General features: G+C 47.1%; 1 protein-coding gene across 3 annotated transcripts in view; it reads right to left on the bottom strand.

Annotated features, from left to right (window-relative positions):
• The window catches only part of KAZN (kazrin, periplakin interacting protein), a 1,133,578-nt gene extending 1,114,439 nt beyond the window's left edge, over window positions 1–19,139 (bottom strand). Inside the window, exon 1 of one of the 3 annotated variants that reach the window (XM_060310886.2) lies at window positions 18,237–19,139. In XM_060310886.2, the coding sequence (XP_060166869.1) occupies window positions 18,237–18,357 (121 nt within the window). In that variant the 5' untranslated portion in view covers window positions 18,358–19,139. The remainder of the gene's footprint in view (window positions 1–18,236) is intronic. The other 2 variants (XM_060310878.2, XM_060310907.2) reach the window with 2 other exon arrangements.
• Between the last annotated feature and the right edge of the window lie 1,640 nt (window positions 19,140–20,779).

Raw genomic sequence — 20,779 nt, forward strand, 5'->3', positions numbered from 1 at the left:
CTGGCTTGCCCATCAAGCTCACTAGTCAGATTCCAAGCAAAGCTGGAGGATTCACACTCTTAGACAGTAAGACTCATATGCCGCAGTAACTAAGATGGAATGGTGTGACAGCAAGAATAGACAAACGGATGAATAAAACAGAATCGAGAGCCCAAAGCAGATCACACATATATGGATACTTGATTCATGGCAAAGAGAGCATTGCCGAGCATGGGGGAAAGGATGATCTTTTCAATGAATTGTACTGGATCAACAGGATACTCATATTGGAAAAGAAGAATCTTGACCCCTAACTCAACTAGACATTCTGCCTCTTCTGGATGCCCTGAAACACCTTGTCTTGGGGGAAAACTTAGATGTTTTTTAAAAAAAAATTACTGAACTACAGTTGATTTACAGCGTTGTGTTATTTCCACTGTACAGCAAAGTGATTCAGTTATAACACACGTATACATCCTTTTTAATATTCTTTTCCATTATGATTTATCACAGGATACAAATATAGTTCCCTGTGCTATACAGTAGGAGCTTGTTGTTTATCCATTCTAAATGTAACAGTTTGCATTTGCTAATCCCAAACTCCCAATCCATCCATCCTTCACCCCCCTCCCCCTTGGCAACCACAAGTCTGTCCTCTATGTCTGTGAGTCTGCTTCTGTTTCATAGATAAGTTTATTTGTGTCATATTTTAGATTCCACATGTAAGTGATATCATATGATATCTGTCTTTCCCTTTCTGACTTAACTTCACTTAGTATGATAATCTCTAGTTGCATCCATTTGCTGCTACAAATGCCATTATTTCATTCTTTTTTATGGTTGGGTAGTATTCCATTGTGTGTGTGTGTATGTATGTGTATGTGTGTGTGTGTGTATGTGTGTGTGTGTGTGTGTGTGTGTGTGTGTATATACACCACATCTTCTTTATCCATTCATGGACAGATGACAGTTTTAGGCTGTTTCCATGTCTTGGCTATTGTGAATAGTGCTGTCATGAACATATGAGTGCATGTATCATTTTGAATTAGTGTTTTTTCCAGATCTATGCTCAGGATTGGGATTGCTGGATCATATGTCAACTCTATTTTTAAAAACTTAGGTGCTTAGTGAGTGCCTCTGACAGTTCCAATTATGGAAGTTTCCAGTACCCTCACCTCAGCCCCCCTATGAGTGGGATGGTAAGGGAGAGCTCCAATTCCATTTTAAGCCAATGCTTTCCAGACCTCTCTAAGAACACAACGCCTGGACCCAGCCAGGCTCTCCTTTGGTTTCTCTCTGTGAGGCACAGCCAGTAGGTAAATCTTGGATGGAATGATAGAATTTGTCTTGGACAGGATTTCATTGTCACAGGTGTGGAAACTCTCATCAGCCCTTCAACAATTTGATCATCTGATTTTTTTTTTTTCAATGCATGTCTTCATTTCCCCCTTTAGACAAGAGACGATCCTGTGGCTGTTAACACCAGTCTCTTTCTCGGTCTCAGCCCCGCCCTCCAGACCTGAGAGGAGGAGGAGCTCAGCCCCGGCGCTGACCCTGGTCCTAGAAGTTGAAGTGTTGGGAAGATATTAAATGACATGTTTATCCTGTCAAGTCACAGTTTAAAGTAGCCTTTTAAAAGCGTGTGCTCCCATACAAATTGGGCAAACCACCAACTCTGCAGCCACCAAAGCGGCCCCAATAAATGAGAATTTCAATGAGGAACTGCAATGGGCTTCTTAGGCCTGGGAGGAAGAGTGGAATTCTCCTCCGACCTGAGAACTGAAGCACTAGGTGCTCATCAAAATTCAGACTCCATCTGTGTGCGCTGGGCGGCGGGGGCCACGCAGAGAGAAGCCTGGCGCTCCAAGACCTCCACTCCAAGGCTGCCTTTGGTTGGCGACAGTGGTCTCTGCGCTACTCCAAGTTCATGGTCCTCTAACACTTTCCATCACTTTTATATATTCCTTGCTGTTGCTACCTTACGGAAATGCCATCACCATTTTACACAAAAAGCTGTGGTTTGGAGAGATTTAAAATAATAACAATGGGGGAGAAATAACTTGTCCGAAGTCACACCATCAATAAATAGCAGAGCACAGCTTGAACTCCGATCTGACACCAAACCCTTGCCTTTAATGTCCATGCTCTTGTGGAATCACCTAGAAAGGTTTCCTAAGGGTCCAAAACCAACCCCGACTCCTGGCAGATAACCACATTCATCCGTCACTTTTTCCCCTTTTGCAGACCAGTGTCACGCTTTGTAAACTTTTTGAGGACATAGCCTTCTACTCAAAATGCTTCTGCCTGGGCCTACAAGGTACTGGATGTCGTGGGATGGATTTTTAAATGAGATTTTCAAAGTGGTAGAATTATTACAGCTCTTGGGAAAAGTGATGTTCTCCTTTGATATCAGAAAGTAAGAGAACTCCAACACTTATGAGTCAGCCAGGAAGGATTATAATCCTTTCTCATTATTGCAAAGCCCCCAGACATTGGGTGGGAATTTGTGCCCATTTAAAGTGGCTGGACCAGTGTCCACCTTTCCCAACTCACAGGGATGAGGCTGACAACCATCATCTGGGTTTAAATGAGGACTCCATACACCTCAACATTTGAATTGACTCTCATGAAGCCAGCCCTGAAAACAGGACCCAGAGCCGTCTCTGCTCTCCCTTTGACATTCCCATCCCTGCAATTTCCACCCCCTGTTTTTCTCACAGGGTTTAGCTCAGGCTGAATCTTTCAATAAGGCTGACAGAACTATTTTCCTCCCCTCATAAATGCTTAATTAGTCCCACTACATTTTCAAACCAGGCTTTAATCATACGAGGCCAAGAAAGACATTTTATCCTGAATAAGCCCAAGTACCGAATATTGATTTGTGATTCTCTGAAGAAAGTGTGGGCGGAGGAGCAGGTGGGCAATAAAGCAGCGTGCGAGAAGACCATTTAGGGGGAAAGAACCTGACTGAGCTAGCACAGACCTAGGAAGATTCTCCCTCGTTCACAACCTTTCCATCCTCCAAGGCTAGACTAGGCTCTCTCCCTACTCACCTGGAAAGAGAGGGAAAACTACACCCCCCTCCTTATCCTCCTGCCCAGGAAAGCAGCACACAGCCTTTTGCAGATTTACAGACGTTTTTATGGTCAGGCATCCCAGGAGGAAGAGACACCCAAACAAAGAGTCATTACTTGAAATTACTCGCACGTTGCCTAGACTGTAATTTTCCTTGCAGATACATACTTTGTTGTCATCAAGGAACCAGTGCAATTAAATGGTGTGTCAACCAAACTCACGACTCAAGGCAGGATGCTAGGATTCTCGCTCACCGAGTGTTTGCATAAGAAACCTTTACGCCTACACTCCATCCAAGTGCCCATCTTTTCTTCCATAGAGAGATTTCGTAGAAGAAAGCACCTGCTGAATCGGTAGATTTCATCTGTCTACAGATCAGAAGAACCAGAAGTACAAGCTCAAGAAGGCATCCCAAGCAGTGGCCCTGTCCTTTCTCTCTTTGGTCTTGAAAAACAAGTGTTAATTTTATGTTCTGCTCACAGAAGTCCTTAGAGACTCTGTCATTATGCTGTTCGGGGCGAGCATAGGTCCTGCCACGACAGATTTCTGCAAACACAACAAATTCTATGGCTCAACATCCTGGGCTCTGGCCTGTTTCACCACTTGAGAAGTTTATGACTCTCGAAAGTGAAGTGCAGGCCTCACGATTCTTTAGTCAACCAGGAAACAAGATAAGAGCAAAGGTTCTTCTCATGTCATGCTGGGATCCTTTATCAGTGGCAAACCAAGAAACACTGCAAAGGCTCCCCCAGCTGCCTTGTGGCCTCCACATGGCTCCAAGGTTCTATTCCCAAGTGTCAGTGGCCACAAAGGAACTTTTGTTTAAATTGGGGACAACCAGGGTCATACCACCTGACAAACTGGATTTTTAATGAACACTTAGTACCCAGGGGAATGAGCTATTTCAGCGGGAGCTTTCTTAGCCAAAGAGCTACACTTGGGCCTACAGCAATGGGCTTTGTGCAAGAAAGCATGTCCTCCTTTGAAAACCTTCAACTTTCTCATGACCTTTCTCACTACCCTCAAAGGCAACTGGCTGGTCCTTCATGCTAGAGCAGGCAAAAGAGTCTTTCTAGGTCACAAGACAACATGATGATGGGGGCTGTATTTCACTAGCAGGCCAGCTTTCTGAGCCACCCACCTGACAGCCTCCCTGATGGGCCTAAAAATAAACTATGTCTCCATGTAAAACAAAGTCCAGAAATTCTGTTTCAAGCAGAAAAATTGACCAGCTGCTAAAATGTGCCTGGGGCTTTCTTTAATCTAAATTATTCAGTTTCTGCAGGTCAGCTGAGAATAAAAGCTCTTTGCCTGGCCCTCTACTCCTTCTGCTTCCACTACCGCAAATCTGTATTATAAATTTGCTTATGGGTATCAGATCCCAAAGATTCTTCTAGAGAATCAACTCGAGTTGAGGATGAGCACCATTTCTTTTTCTCTATGAACTACACAGTCCTGTAATCTCACCCAGCTTGGGCACTCGAATTGCCATCTAAGTCAAAAAATGTTACCATTGGAGAAGTGACTCCCAGCCCCATTCAGAAACTTCTCACCGGGAGACTGAGTTTCCCCCAGAATCCAACCTGAAGGCTGCCAGACCAACTCAGCCTTGTTTCTGGGAAAACATTATGAAACTGGATGAGGACAGCAAAAACTTGGATTGTTTTGCGAAAGGGCTGCTGGACGAGGAGATACCATCACCGGTTCTGGGGACTGGTTACCTTTAGCATCTCCTCTCAGCGAGGAGGGCCTGGACCTGAGGGCAGCAGGGACACAGGTGATGTCAGCATAGGTCATTCCAGGAACCCCGACCCCCCCTCCCACCCCCCTGCAACACACACATATAGGCTCCTCGACACACACACCCTTTAGAAGGCTTGCCCCAAATCCTGCCACTGTTCTTGCCACGCCTGGGCCTGGAGCCCTGGGCAGGGGTCTTCTCTGCCAGTGCCTGCCAGTTAAACACTGAACTTAGGCCCTAGACCCCACCCTGCCAAACTCCTGGCACAGCTCCCAGGGGGGTTTCCTCAGGGGTCACTCAATTTCAATGCAGGGAGACATAGACAATTAACCCCTAATACTGGTGGAAGGCACAGACAGTACATCTCCAGCCTGGAGAGGGTGCCCTGTGGCCTATTTCATGATGGAGATGACCTCTCGGGAGGAACTCCAGCTGTAAAAACATTCTTCATCAAGGTTTAGCCACAAACTTAGGATAGGAACACAACTTCAAGAGAGGTGGGAACAAAAGCCACCCACGCAGGCTATGTCTTCCCTCTGAGTGTATGGAGCCAGAAAGCTCACCATAACTACTCCATTCATTACCTAAGGGGACAGGGTGTTTCACTTTGCAGGTGCCTTCACACAAGCTGGTTAAGTCTTACTTTCCGAAGAGTCACAAGTAGCATGACATACACTTTCGGTAAGTTTGCCCGACTGTCCCTAGGAATGAAGATTTGCATCAGGAGAGAATTTTCAGGCATGATTCAGCTCTCTCCTGTGGGTGAGATACCTTGAGCTGCAGAGGAGGCATACTCTGAAATAATGTTCAGTTCTGGTCCCGCCTGGCTCTGGTTTTGGTGATGCCCAACTGACACAGAGTGAGTTCCCAAGACATTCCAGGGCACATGTCTGGTCCAGTCGCTAAAGCAAAGGGCATAACAAGGAACAGACTCAAGGTCTGTTACTGGCTGTCAGAATGGAGTACGCTAAGACTCAGGTGGGAGCAGAAACTGGGATCAGTTGCACACATATGAAAGCCAAGAGGCAAAGTCCGGACTGGGCCAAAGAGAACCGAAGACTGGGGAGAGGTGGGCCAGGGGAACTCGGGCCATGCTAGCCATTCCAGAGAGCAGCATCCTGTTAGCATGAGCTAAGCCCAGCCTTTTGCCCCACAGGGTTTCAGAAGTGCATCCCTAGCACAAGTGAGCACCTACACCTTAACATCTTCATCCTCTGGCCCTCTGGGCAACTGCCCACCACAGTGGGTTGTGCATTTCTCTCTCCAGCCTTGAGGTTATTTGGTGTCTTTCTTTTCCAGGGAATACAGTGGACTAGAAAAAAAATGCTACAAAACATTTGGAAATATAATGAGCATCCTTATAAATACAAAGTTGAGGGACTTCCCTGGTGGTCCAGCGGTGGAGAGTCTGCCTTACAACGCAGGGAACGCGGGTTCGATCCTTGGTCAGGAAACCGAGATCCCACGGGCGGCGGGGCAGCTGAGCCCCCGCACCACAGCTACTGAGCTCGCATGCCTCAACTAGAGCCCGTGTGCCACAAACTACAGAGCCCACGCGCCCTGGAGCCTGCACGCCACAACTGAAAAAGAGAAAACCCACGCGCCGCAACTAGAGAGACGCCTGCGCACCGCAAATAAGACCCAACACAGCCAAAAATAAATTAAATAAATAAATCTTCTAAAAAATAAATAAATAAATACAAAGCTGAGCTCTCGAAGTTTGGGAAATCTCCTGTGGAAGGCTGGAAATGGACCCCCAGAAGATCTCTGGAATTTGTAAATGTTATTTGGGAAAAAAAGCTCTCTGCAGACCTGATAAAGTTAAGGATCTTGAGATAAGAGAATATTCTGTATTACCCAGGCGGGCCCTAAATGCCACCGCAAGTGTCATTATAAGAGAAAGAGAGAGAGAGAGATCTCACACACAGAAAAGAAGGAGCAATGTACCCATGGGGGCAGAGAGTGGAGTGATGTGGCCACAATTTCAAGGAACGTCAGCAGCCACAGGACCCTGGAACAGACAAGGAACAGATTCTCCCCTAGAATCTGGAGAGAGTGCAGCCCTGTGACACCTTGATTTCAGCCCAGTGATACTGATTTCAGACTCCTGGCTTCCAGAACAGCGAGAGCATAAATTTGTGTTGCTTAAGCCACCAAGCCTGTAGTAATCTGTCACAGCAGCCACAGGAAACTAATACATCCACAAACCTACAAGGAAATATAAAATTGAAAACCAGAGTGATAGCATGCACTGGCACTTGGGCTGCTCAGAGGCATCTGCTGCTCTTGTAAAGTGGATGCTAGAGTTGTGCTGGCACATGGGGCAGATCACACAGGCTCAGGTTATGCTGGGATAGAGGAATTAGAACTGCAATACACATACATATACTCACAAGCCAGCCTCAGAGGGCGTCACCATCAGGGAATGAGGGGACTTGGATAAAGGTCCTGCACACAAGCAAAGGGAGACAGGGTCTGAGTCCTGGATTGAGACGGCTCAGAACATGATCTCCTTAATAGCTCATTACCCCAAGCCTGCTCTCAAATGGGTTTGGGTTCAAATTTATACTGCATGGGCTGGAGGGGATCGAGGAAGTCTCCAGCTCAAAAATTCACATTACCTGTGGTAATGGTATCTCACAGATAAAACCCCAAACGTGAGCTCAAAACCCAAATGTACAAAGTACATGAGGTAGCAAAGGGACCTCTTCTCAATACTCTGTAATGACCAATATGGGAAAAGAATTTTTAAAAGAGTGGATATATGTATATGTATAACTGATTCACTTCGCTGTACAGCAGAAACTAACACATTTTAAATCAACTATAATTCAATAAAAATTTTTAAAAATAAAATATTGTAGTTAAAAAAAAATAAAGTACATGAGGTAATAAGCTATTCTGGACATGAGTCAAGAGAAAAACAGAAGAACTATACCCAAGAATGCCAGAAATAGATTATAAAATTCCTTTTCAGAAAAACATGATTTTAAATGGTTAAATTAATTAAATATAAAATCAAGAGCAAGCAAGACAAGAGATTACTTTAAAAAAAAAAAAAGAAAAGAGTACCTGGAAGATTTGAAAACTGCTCAAATAGAACATCTAGAAGTTTAAAAAAAAAAAAAGACACTAAATGAAACTGATTGCCTCAGTTAGGCTGAAGATTAGACACAGCTAGAAAGAAAATTAATGAACCAGAAGATAATTTTAAGTCATTATTCAGAATACAGCCAAAAGACAAAAATGGAAAATATGAAAAAGAGGTCAGATTGAGAAGTCCAATTCAGGTCTCCAAGGATTTTCTAAGGGGAGTGGGAGTGGGGCATAGAAAGAATGGGAGAGAATCAGTGTTCAAAGAAATAAGTGGCTTAACATTTTCCAGAACTGAGACATCAATCTTCAGATCTGAGAAGCACAAACCCCAAACAGGATGAATAAAATTAGATCCATCCCCAGACATGTTGTAGTAAAACTACATAGCTTCCAGGACTAATATTTTAAAAGCAAATTCACAGAGGGTAGGTCACCTACAGAGAAATGACCCAAAAATCAATAGAGGCTGACAGTAACAGTAGAAGCCAGAAGAATGTCATCCCCAAAATGCTGAGAGAAAAATAAGCCAACCTAGAAATTTATATCCAGCTGATCTCACTCAGTAACACTGGACACAATGAAACTAAAAAATGTGGAGATCCTTCTACAGAGTCCTTTCTGTAGACTGGTCCCAACCATTTCTGACCATCTCAGCTGTCACTGGCCTGGTCTCTAGAATCCAACTCTTCATACCCTGGTGCTCCCCCTTCAATATTCCCAACTTAACTGGCAGTGGAGGTGCTGACCATTGGAGGCTGGGAGGAGGTGTGAGGGTTCTCTTCCTAAGGTACTATTTCCTTTTTTCACCCATCTCCACGCTGTAGACTTCCTCTGTGCTGACAAAGGTGTGTGCTGGCACGCTAGATGTGCCTCTAGCATCCCAGGGCATGTCCCAGCTCTGTCTCCTGCTTGCCCAGCCTCTGCTCCTCTGGCTAGACCAAATCCTAATTCCTGCACGCAGCCCTCTGGAGGCTTCATTTGGAGCTCTGATCAGGTGGTAGACCCCGCCTCGTACCCAAACAGACCTTTCTGTTTTCCCTGGTAGAGTCTGGGTCTCCCACAGCCTTGACGGGTAGCCCACATGTCTCTTATGATCAAAGCCAGGGAGCTCTGACCACTTCCTGAAGTCCTGTCTCCCCTGGGGCTCCTGACCAGGGCTGCAGTCACTGCAGAAATTCAGAGGAACCCACCCACATAAATTCCTTCTTAGATTCACTTCTCACCTACGAATCAAGGCCAAGACACTCCCTCTCCCCAAAATTGGCTCTCTTCCCATGCCTCATCACCCCTCTTCTAGTTCCCTGGACCAGCAGGGATGGAAACAATCTCCTCCCTTCTTCCTTTACCTCTTGTTCTCTAACCAGTCTTCTAACTTGTCCTCACTATGGGTAACTGATAATGACTTCAGGAAGATCAAAGAGAAGATTTCAAGTTTCAGGAAGTCCTGAAATGCAAGTGGAGCCCGGCCTGGGCACTTGGCTGCTTTTGCAGTTTTGTCTTCTTCCGTAGATGGGAACCCGCTGGACTGATCTCCCCACTGGTGTGTGAGGCTGTGTCTCCCTCCTAATGGCACTGACACTAGACCCTGTAGATTAAAATAGAAGTAAATAGCTCTAGAGAGGATAGCTGATACAAAGCACCAATGAAAGCACATTGACCTTTCTGGAAAAAACCAAGACTATATCTGTTTCATCTAGTTTATTCTTTACATCCTTAGAAAAGCTGGTGAGATTGGAATTGGTCAAAGGAGCTGATGTCTAAAAGAAAGATGTGGTTTAAGGTTATAACAAAACCAGAAATAGGTTATCTGCCAAGGTCCAAATGTCACCACTATGAAAGGTGGGGGTGGGAATGGGAAGGCGAGAACCCTAGTACGTCACTAATATATTATTTTGACATGTTCACAGTCTTTTACAGCAGGACTTTTACAGTCTCTCCTACTCCAAACATCACAGCGTCAGTTTTAAGTCTTCAAGTAATCCTTACTGCTTTGAGGTTTTCCAGCATGGAAGCCCTCCTTACTTTTTGCTGTCTGGCAATTCTCACTGTGGCAGGGCTTCACTCACCCACCAGCCACATCAGAGGAGGACCATCACGGAAGACTGTTTTCCTTCAGGTATTTTACACCTAAAGCCACTCCATTTCATGTGGGGAGAGGCAGAGGAATATTGCCTGGTTAAGAGCTTTGCCCTCAATTTAAAGGTTTATCTGGTAGAAGGTTTGGGATCGCAGACGAGAAGAATCAACGCTTTAAGTTTTCCAGAAGCTGGAACAAGTAACCACATAGGACCTAATGAGAACATGTCCAAAAATGAGATCGAGTATGAAAGCTAAGTATGCCCTGGGCAAGAAAGAGCACCTTCACAGTCCCCCTGCTTGGTGGGCTCTTCCCACCTAAGTCACCTTCCAATGAGAAACCCACCAGTCATTTAATCCCAGCGCTTTCTGAAGGGCACACGGAGGGCACAGTGGGGTCTCTAATATATTCTACAAATGGGCCATTTCCCTTCTTACTCAGCTATGCCCACGAACTCACCAAATCTCAGATGGCCCCCTTTTCCTTCTGTACCACCATCAAGAGCAGAGAGCCAGCTCTGTTCCTGACCCCCCGGGCTGCTTGGGAACAGTGCATTAATGGTCTGCCTAAGACCTTCCATTTCGTGGCGGCTCCCGCCTGCCCACTCTGGACGGGCACAACCTCACATCCAAAACTGGAACGTCTTGGAGCCTCCAGATTACGTTCCTTCTGTTTATTTCTATTCTCTATCCGCAGCCAAGTCTTCTCCAGGTTCCCACGAGTAAGATGAGGGAGGAGACACCCATAGCTGAAGTAAAGCATATTTATCGAAGTGGAGGCTATCTCATGAACAAGTGGTCTGAAGCCCCCGGGCCTGGGGCACTCCTTGGCCCCAGCAAGACCACATTTGCTGTGCAATGGAATATGGACAAGAACCAGGGTGGGGACCTCAATATACAGCTCTTTTGTTACTCAAGGAAAGGTAGGGGATGGGACAGCAAACAGTAGGCCTACCACTCACGCCGGAAGGAGCCTACAAACTGGAATGAGAGCCCTGTTGACGAGAACAGATGGCTTGAACCAGAGCCTGTAAACTGGTGGTCCAGGGTCAGGACAGGACACAGAGTCTGACCCTACAGAATCCAGAATCATGCATTTGGTAATACACAGTCAAGAACTGAGAGGTTTTATAGGAACATCGGGACTCTAGGTTGGAGAATAAGATCTGGTGACGTCGGCAGCCCTCCTAGAACTGCTGAGAAGTGGCGCTCAGCTCACCTGACCTGTCTGGCCCCTGTTCCAAACCAAACATTCACTTCTTCCACTGACTGTCTCTTAACCTTGTATGGCTTCCTCCAAGATCAGATGCTCCACATTTCATTTAAGTAACACTTGAATTTTATTTATTCAGATGGCCCTTATTAAGACTGACCATATAATTTATCATGCAAATGAGGACATGCTTGAGAATGAATGTAGGTGCTGTTAATAATTATAACAGGAAGAAAGACATGAACTGTCCCAGGTACACTGGGCCCATTGAGGACCTTCTGTAAACAAACACTGTTTGGTGATTGGTGGATGGAAGTTCTCATAGATCTGTTGATTCCTGACCTTGGGAGTCAAAGAAAGAACTATCATGGAATGTGTGTTTTTTATAACTGTAATAACTAGCCAAGGGGAAAAAGTAGCAACTTTTTACTAGTCTGAAAGACATGACCACAAAGAATGTTTTAATTTAATTTTAAACTTTGTCTCACTAAGCAAGATACAGCAGATGTGCTAACAAGAAATATCAATAATGACAGTGTTGTGAACTGTCTGTGTCCTCCCAAAATTCATATGTTGGTGATGGTATTAGGAGATGGAGTCTTTGGGAGGTGATGAGGTCATGATGGTGGAGCCATTATGAATGGGATTAGCGCCTTTCTAAGAAGAGACAGGAGAGTCTGTTTCTCTCTCTGCTCTCAGCCATGTGAGGACACAGCCAGAAGACAGCTGTCTACAAACCAGGAAGAGGACCCTCACCAGACACCACACATGCTGGCACCCTGATCTTGGACTCCTCAGCCTCCAGAACTGTAAGAAAAAAATGGTTTTTGTTTAAGTCACTCCATCAATGGCATTTTGTTATAACAGCCTGAGCCAACTAAGACAGGCAGCAGATGTTTATACATTATGCATTCTGTGCCAGGCGCTGTGATAGACACTTCATACATATCAACTCATCGTCAGACCCACACAACCCCACGAAGTAGGTAAACCATTATCCTCATTTTACAGATGAGGAAAACAGGGCACAGAGAGGTTAAGGTACTTGCCTAAGGTCACACAGTTAATGAACAGTAGAACCGGGTTCTGAACCCAAACAATTGAGCTCTTAGGTCTATACTAATAACAAGTCCCTGCTTATCCCAAGGCTGTAAGGATCCAGCTTGCTCCTGTTGCCTTCCCCTCAAACAAGCACCATCGGTGGGAACTTCTGAGGTCAAGGTATGGTCCAGGGATGTCGCTGATAGTACCTACATCCTAAGGAGATCACCAGGATGCTGAGAAAACCGTATCTTTGGACTGAGAATGGAAGATTAGGCAGAGAGGAGACACTGAACAGGACAATGAGCCGCAGGTGCTACCACTTGTCCCTTATGCCCAACAAGTAGACCACTTTCCCTTTAAGAGCCTGGAGTTAAAAGTACTCAGTTTGATCAGCCCAAGGGACTATTGGGATAAATGGTTTTCCCCACTGCCCTTGATTCTGCAAGCTAACTTGAGGGCTATGAAGAATTAGTCTTGAGAAAGAGAATGAACATAACCATAATTTTCTTCCACAAACACCATTCTACTGTGCTAACAGCTTCTCATGGGGATGACAGCCATCTTGTAAAAGGACAAAGGATTTGGTTTAAAACAGACATGTCAACGTCTTACTGATGCAAACACTATCCGAGGTCTGGAGGACTCTAAAACAACCAAGACGACAGTTCCTGACCTCAGGAAGCTGAGAGCCTAATAAGGAAGCCACTGATGAACAGGAATCACAACACAACACATTATGAATAGTACTGTGAAAACACAGAAGACATAGGTCACTCCCACTTTAAGCTACAAACTCCTGGAGGATGGATAGTACCTTCAGTACCTCTAGTTACTGCAGATTCCACATTCGTTCAGCAAACGTTCATTTGCTGGCACAGATGTTCAACAAACATTTCTGGAGATGAATTCCTGGAGGAGATGGGAAATTTGACAGGGTCTGGATGGAGGAACAGGAATAAGTAGACACTTGGAATCCGGATGCCTGAATTCGAATCCTGGATCAACCGCTAACTAGTTAAGAGAAATACTTTCCTTTATGGGCCTTAGTTTCCTCATCTAAAAAATGGGGATGATTTTATTTGCCTTCTGAGGATGTGACAAGGATGTAACATGTCAGCACATAGCATAATGACCATCCCAGAATAAGCACCCAATCAGCATCAGCTGTGGTTATACTTGATTGCCAGCAGTCACTATGGTAATTCCTTGTCTTGAATGTCAAAACGTACTGTTCCCACTGGAGAAACAGCCAGGCAGGTCCTAGGCGACCACTCCTTGGGGATCTAAAAGGAAACCTTAAAACCGTGTTCCCACTCCCATAGGTGAAAAGATAGGAAACAGAACTCTTTCCTCTTTGCTCAGTCATCTTTATCCGTTTAGCTTTTGCAAAACCACCAACATGTTCGCCTCATAGCAGAGGCAATAAAGCAGTTCTCTCCTCTCTTGCTTATAACTATGGCAAGTAGCTTCCAAATACATGCAGGTTACATATCCATATAGATTCCTCTATTGTTCGAAAGGCAGGAAAGGGGGCTCAGCTGACAGCCTTCAGAAGGAACAAGCTAATAAAGTCAAAAGATGACCAGACCCTGGCTCCAGGTACCGGCCTGACTTCATGAGACAGACAGACAGACATGACTTGCATTTGTTTGAGTTTCTACATGGTAAGGAGCTGAGGACTGATCCATAACTAATGATAAAAATGGAGAACATTGTGAGCAGCGTCTGAGCTGCAACCCAGAGGTAATGCAGAAGAGCAGCTGTCCAGGTGCTCAAGTCTTGTCACCCTCCTGTCCTCTCCTCCCTTCCACCCTCCCCCTTGAGCTGGGCCTGGACGCATGCAGCGTCAGCAGGACATACTGGCCAGAATGACTTTAATCCTTCTGGTCAAGCAAAGTAACCCTGTGGAAATGCTCTCTACCCAAATGGGGCAGGTCGGAAATCAACTAGGATGACACAGGGGCAACTTAGCAAGTCCCAGCAAGAGATGAAGTTGCCAGCAGCCATGGCCTGCCAGCTGGGGTCCCCCAAACAAAAGACTGTCAGGCTGAGGGGTGAGTCAAGAGCCCTCGGCAGAGACACGACCAAACACCGGGTCAGAGTGGCACCCTGGTCAAACATGTTGGGGCCCAAGGAGGCTACATGGAGACGAAGAGTACACCAGCCTGAGTCTATACAGCTCATCCCCTCGGAGTTTCTTCCAACATCCTGAGTAAAATGCTAGAAACAGCTGGAAACCAGAGTGATGCAGGATACCGTGAGGGCAACCAGTGGCCTGCCTGGTAATGTGGCCTTAGGCTCTCACCTGAAGAAGGCGAGGTAGGAAGACTAGAGAATGGCAGCGACCAGCAGTCATGCTTTGCATAGACAGGCTACCACCTCACCTTCCATTCTGGGGCCAAAGGAAAGGGGAAGAAATTTGGGTTGGGGGGTTCAAAAGAGAAGAGAATTAATGCCACAGGACTACCCATTCTGAAGTGGGGCAAAGGACCGTGGAGAGGGACAAGGGTGGGCAACAGAATCAAAGCCAATGAAAGAGCTGAAACGTTGCTCTCTCCTCCGAATCCTTGATAAAGACAAGACACATTTCTTTAAAAACCCTTTGCAGAGGCCACAGGATTGCCTTTTTTGGGTACAGGCTTTGGGGTTGGCTGCCTAAGGTTTAAGTCCCACCTCTGCCAACATCTAAACTTCACCCATCAAGTAGGAAACTCACCATCTCCCTGCCAGGTGGCCATGAAAAGGAGGCAGGTGTGATCTTGCCCAGTTCAGGTGCTACAGATCTGGACACACAGTGGGAACTCTCTTCTTCCTCAGACTTTCAGATCTACTCTAAATGCTTCCTGAAGCAACCTCTACTATATGTGTGTACGGTGCAGTGAGGGAGGATATGAAAAAACCAAGGCACCACGTAGCATCAAAAGTGACAGCAAGGAAGCATGTGTCAGAGCCTCATTCTCTGGCTTGAGCCCTTTTACCTTGTCGCCCACCCCAAATTCTGTCTACCCCGATCCTGTGCTACAGATGTTTGCCTCGAGCAGGGATCAGCACACTTCTTTCTGTAAAGGGTAAGGTAGTAAATATTTTCGGCTTTGCAGGCCACATGGTCTGGGTCAGAGCTACTCAACTCTACTGTAGTAGCACAAAAGTAGCCAGACAAAATGTACATGAATGGACATGGTTGTGTACCAATAAAACTTTATTTACCAAAGCAAGCTGTGGGCCAGATTTGGCCTCAGGGCTGTAGTTTGCCAACCCCTAGTCCAGGGCTTTGGGGTTTATCAGGTTCACACACCAGCAAAACAGCTGAATTGGGATTGAGTGGGAAAGAACGCCATACTCTTTCCACGGCCCCACTGTGGCCTTCACAATCCCATTACTGCTAACTGGGTCAGAGTTCTCGTTGGACCCACCCATGCCCCATCACACCCTTACTGCCAGGGGTCTACCCCTGCTGCCCTAAATTCAATGTGCCCTTTTATGTCCATTTCCCCCACCTCCACCCCACTAAGCATCTTGGACTGTTCCATCTCTCAGGAATCAAGTTCTCCTAAAACATGAGATACTTACAGATACAAAAGATTAATCCAAGTCATCACCCAGAGGGGACCACATGCTGTAGAAGTTAAAGGCACAGGGATGGGCATCAGACCAGGGTTCACCTTCCCCTTTGCTACCTTCCTGCTGCATGAACATGGGCATGCAGGCAACCCCTGAGCATTTCCTTTGCCTATGGAAATTGTTTAGGGGCTTTGAAAATTAAGTAAGAGAGTTTACACAAAATATATAGCAAGGGCTGTTCAGAAATGGAATCATTAAACAGTCAAATCCTGCATAATTCTCTTTCCTTCAGTATGCTTTACATGTACGACCAACTAGAACATCTTCTCCTTGAGGAAAGGCTGACTTACTCTTTGGATTCTGCGGTTCCAGGCACCGTGCAGAGAAAGCACCTAGTAGGTGCTCAGTGAATACATGTGCCTCTCCCTCGGGAACAGACATGATGAACACAGGCTGTGATCCCCTGAAGTCGTGGAATCGTTTTCACATTCATTTAAGATCTCATTTATGATACCAACCGGACTACAAATGCCTGGCTGGAGACATCTCAGTGTTTGCTCTCAATCCCCTTCACCTAACTGAGTGAAGGCTTTTGACATAGAGGTTAATTATTCCTCTTTTCATTTCTTCAAGGAGAGAGTTCTCCCTTGAGACTGCTGGTCATTACTATTCTGTGTTGCACTGCTCTCCTGACATAAAGGATTTTTTTCAAAAGAGACAGAGGATTTCATGACCTGATTTAGGCTTGGGTACCTCCAAAAGCTTAGATATAAAGCCACAGGGGACAACACTCAGGGCACTTTAGAAATCCAATCTGCCTTCCCACAGTAACTCCAGAGAAGTAGAAAGGTGTGTGAAACTTCAGTCCAGGAAAACCCCGCAAGCCCTCCTCCTTATGCAGAAGTAGAGGCACTTAAGCTATTGTAGGTCAAATATTCCTCGTGTATACGCAGTGGGAGATTCTCAAACTTCTGGACAAACCAGAATCAAACTGTAGGTGGAGAGGGGTGTGATCAGTGCTTTGATCTTCTAGAACCACAGGCAGCTATGCTCTCTGCAAACAGAGATGCCTTGACCGGGCCCTGGAAGGATGCCTGCCCAATGTCCCCCACATCTCCTAGAAACACTAACAAACACTTGACACTAAAACAGTGCTGGCTAGGCACCAGGCACAGTTCTGAGGCTTTCCATGTATTAACATGTTGAATCTTTGCAATGACTCTGTGAGGTAGCGCCTGCTATCCCCATTTTAAAAGATGAGGAAGCTGAGGTACAGAGAAGTTAAGTAACTTGCCTGAGGTCACACAGCTTGTAACAGGTGAAGCTGGGACTCAAATCCAGGCAGTACGTCTCAGAGCCCTCATCCACTTAGTCCATGAGCCTCCACCTTGTGCAAACACATCCCATCCTTAAAAACTGCTCGAGCTTGTTTTCTCCATTGCACTAGGCTCTTCTAAGTTCACAGAATCTAAGGCCTGGATGAAACAGGCAGCCTCAAGTCCAGTTCTCTTGTTTTACAGCTAGAGACAGATTCCCAAGGGAAAGGGGTAGGGTCTTCAATTTCCAAGGTTATGCAAACACCACCTCAAGCCCCCAGAGTCCTGAAGGCAGTGCTCTCTCCTCACCACCTTCCAGAGACTCACAGCCAAAATGCACAATTAACACTTTCATACCCAGGAGACCACTGGAGAAACACATGGCTCTTTTCCCAACGACAGGATGAACTCTGAGAAAGTGGGGAAGCAGGCATCCTGTGTCTTGTGCGACGCCAGCATAATCGGAGATCAAGTCTGTGGGCTCCACCACAGTGACCATTTGCACCCAGCCACCCCCCCAACCTGGTTTTCTTTGTGACCAAATGCACATCGTAGCAAGATGGCTGGCACAGGGTAAGGCTGAAGCCCATGCCAAGTTTTCCACTTCGCATAAAGTGTGAGTTTTTTGGAAGCTCCAAGGCTAGTGAGGAATGCCCACAGCACAGCAAAGGGCTGGGAGACGCTGATCGGGGTGGACCCTTTCATGAGCATCTAAGTTACTCCAATGGTGAGTGGAGTGGCACAGCTTAACCCCCACTCTTAGCAGAGAGGCAAGATGACAGAGAGGCAACTACATAGTCTAGGACTGGCTGTTGCCCCCAAACGATGACCACATCCACCATGTCATCAGATCCCTCCTGACGCCCCTTCCCGCATCCTCCGGGGAACCACAGAGAAAAGGGGTGGCGAGACCAACAGGCGCCCTCACTTACCCAGCCCAGGCGGCACATTCAGTCCTGTGGCACATTCTAGAAACTTAAAAGTGAATGTGCTGGGCAAGCACGTCACTGGTTAGCTGAACCTCACGTTCCAAATCACATCGCGGCAGAGACGAGACAGACAGGCACACAGACACACAGGCCTCTGCCTCTGGGGACCCTGGAGCGCCCCACTTCCCACAGGACACACTTCCTACCTGCTTCCATAAGTTGGCACTGCTGACCGAAGACGTGGGAGAAGGTGACCGGGCCGGTGGCAGAACTGGATGTCGCCAGCGTAGACTCCATGGCTCTCCTGGGGTCTTTGGTGTTGGTCATGGAGCAGCGTCCAGACCCTTCAGAGTGTCTGAACGGGGGATGACGTCACTGGCCCAGGCACTGTAGGTCCGAGGCTACTTGTCGCTTCCAAGAAAATGTCCCCGCCCCCAAAGTTTATAAGGTTCTTCCTCTCACTCCAGGCCCTGCAGTTTTTCTCAAACACTAGTCAAGTGCAAGATGAAACCTTACAGGGTTCCGCAGAGCTTGCACAGCTACAGGAGTTAGGTGCAAAAGCAAAATCTAAGTTTTCTCCCACAGGCGTTGTTTCCTCTTAGCCGGGGTCGGGGTGACTGGGTCACCTGGAGGGGGCCGAGTCCAGGGAGCCGCTCAGCCCGGTGGCCGCTGGGGAGAGCTCGGCCCCAGCCGCGTCCCAACGCCCGCTGCTGCAGGAAAAGCGCTGCCGGCTCCGCGGCGGCTCCTGCCGGGAGGGAGGACTAGAGCGAGGCTGCCTCAGGCTCCCCGGGGCGCTGGTCTCGCAGGCCCGCGGCTCCTGCGGCTCCGGCCCCGGTCTCTGTCCTCCGTGAGCCCAAGTGCCGCTGTGCGGGGTCCGCGGGCCCCCGGGCGGCCAGACGCAGGCGGGGAGCGCGCAGGAAGCGGACGCAGCGCGGGCACTCTGCAGCTCTAGACCACCGACGTGCCCGCGGTTCATCCTTCACTCCAGATGGACGCCTTTCCCTTCGGCCTCCCCCTCCTCGCCGGCCTCTGGGGAGGGGAGGGAGACGTGGTTAAAGAGCCTTTTCCGACCTACTGCAGCGGGCCTCCCCCCAGCACACCCCGCCACCCTTTTTCTGGATGCAGAGGGAAGTGCTAACTCAGCCCAGCAGGCACCCGGCTGCTGTAACCTCTTCATGCTCACAGCCCAGGAAGTATCAGACACAGGAGAGGAGAATGCCAGCAATAAAATCCAAAGATCAAGAAGGGATGGAAAATGCCCTACATCCCCCATGGCGCTCCGGTGACAAAGAGATGGTCTGGGTGCTTCATCTTTGCCAAACCAGACCTATTCTGTGCATAGAACAACCAGTCCCCTGTTCCAACCCAAAAGGGCAGTTTCTCTGGAAAGGGAGGAAGGGAGAGATAAATACCTTTCCCAGGGTTACAACAGCTGTTTCAGTGGGTGCTGTGCCTTTACTCTGCTATCCCATGTGCTGATCACAAAACTGCCAACTTTAGAGAGAGACGCAGCAGCATCTCCAGCCACCATTTTGGGTACTTTCACTGGGGATCAGGCTGCAACCCGGGCAGGACCCTGGCAGCACCACCTCCTCCAGGAGAGAGAGAATGTGACAGCACAGCAGCAGCGAAGCACCCATGTCTGTTTCCCCAGGAGGACTTTGGTTGAAAAGCCATTTGTCTGTTCTGTATTTAAGACACAGAAGGTAAAGTTCCAATGGACTTGTGGGCCAGAAGGGCTCTCAAACAGGAGGCTTTCCCATCAGAGCTCTTTGCCACCAACGACGTACAGCTCAATGATGTTGGAAGGTTACCTGGAATGGTTAAGGCAAGGCAGAGGAAGCCTTGAAATAAACAGTTAAATGAGCCTACTTTGTGTTTATGGTTTAGGGTAGCTTGAACCATTGAGGATCCCTTTTCTCACACAGAAGAGGTTCTTCTCCAGGTCATGAAGTTAGAAGACATCAGAGCCCATGCTCTCTGACAACTGAGGTCTAAGACAACCAAGGGCTAAGGTCAGAAGACCAGAAAAAGACCAGAAACCACACACAGGATGGGAAACGGATCAGCTTCCCAAGTCTGGCAGCTATGTAAGTTTCAGCGCAGCCCAGCAATGCCCCCACTAGAAAAATATCCAAGCTGAGTTGTGGGGAGGGGAGAGGTGACCGGGAAGAGCACAGAGGATTTTTAGGGCAGTGAAAATTCTCTGTGTCATACCATAGAGGTGCATACATGTCATTTCACATTTGTCCAAACCCACAGAACGTACACCACCAAGAGTGAACCTTAATGTAAACTATAAACTTTGGGTGATAATGATGTGTCAGTGTAGGTTCATCAGCTGTAACAAATGTACCATTCTGGTGGGGGATGTTGATTATGGGAGGAGGTTGTGCATGTGTGGCGGGAAGGGATATATGGGAAGTCTCTGTACGTTCCTCTTATTGTTGCTGTGAACCTAGAACTGCTCTAAAAAAAACAAAAACAAAAAAAAACCCTGTCTTTAAAAAAAGAATCCAAGGTAAAACTTTATACACTTAATTCAACCTGCAGATGCCTCTTGTTTGGAAAACCATGTTTTTGCCCTCCCTTCTCTGTACGCCTACTCCATTCCTTCTCACTGCTACGTGGCATTTCGTATCCTAAATCTACACACTTCCTCTGTCTGCTCCCTAAGGACCAGGCACCTGAGTTGCCTCCTAAGCCCTGCTACTGTAAACCACACAGTAATGATGCCACCTAATGGTTA

The sequence above is a fragment of the Globicephala melas genome, chromosome 1, assembly GCF_963455315.2.
Source record: "Globicephala melas chromosome 1, mGloMel1.2, whole genome shotgun sequence".
Classification (NCBI taxonomy): Eukaryota; Metazoa; Chordata; class Mammalia; order Artiodactyla; family Delphinidae; genus Globicephala; species Globicephala melas.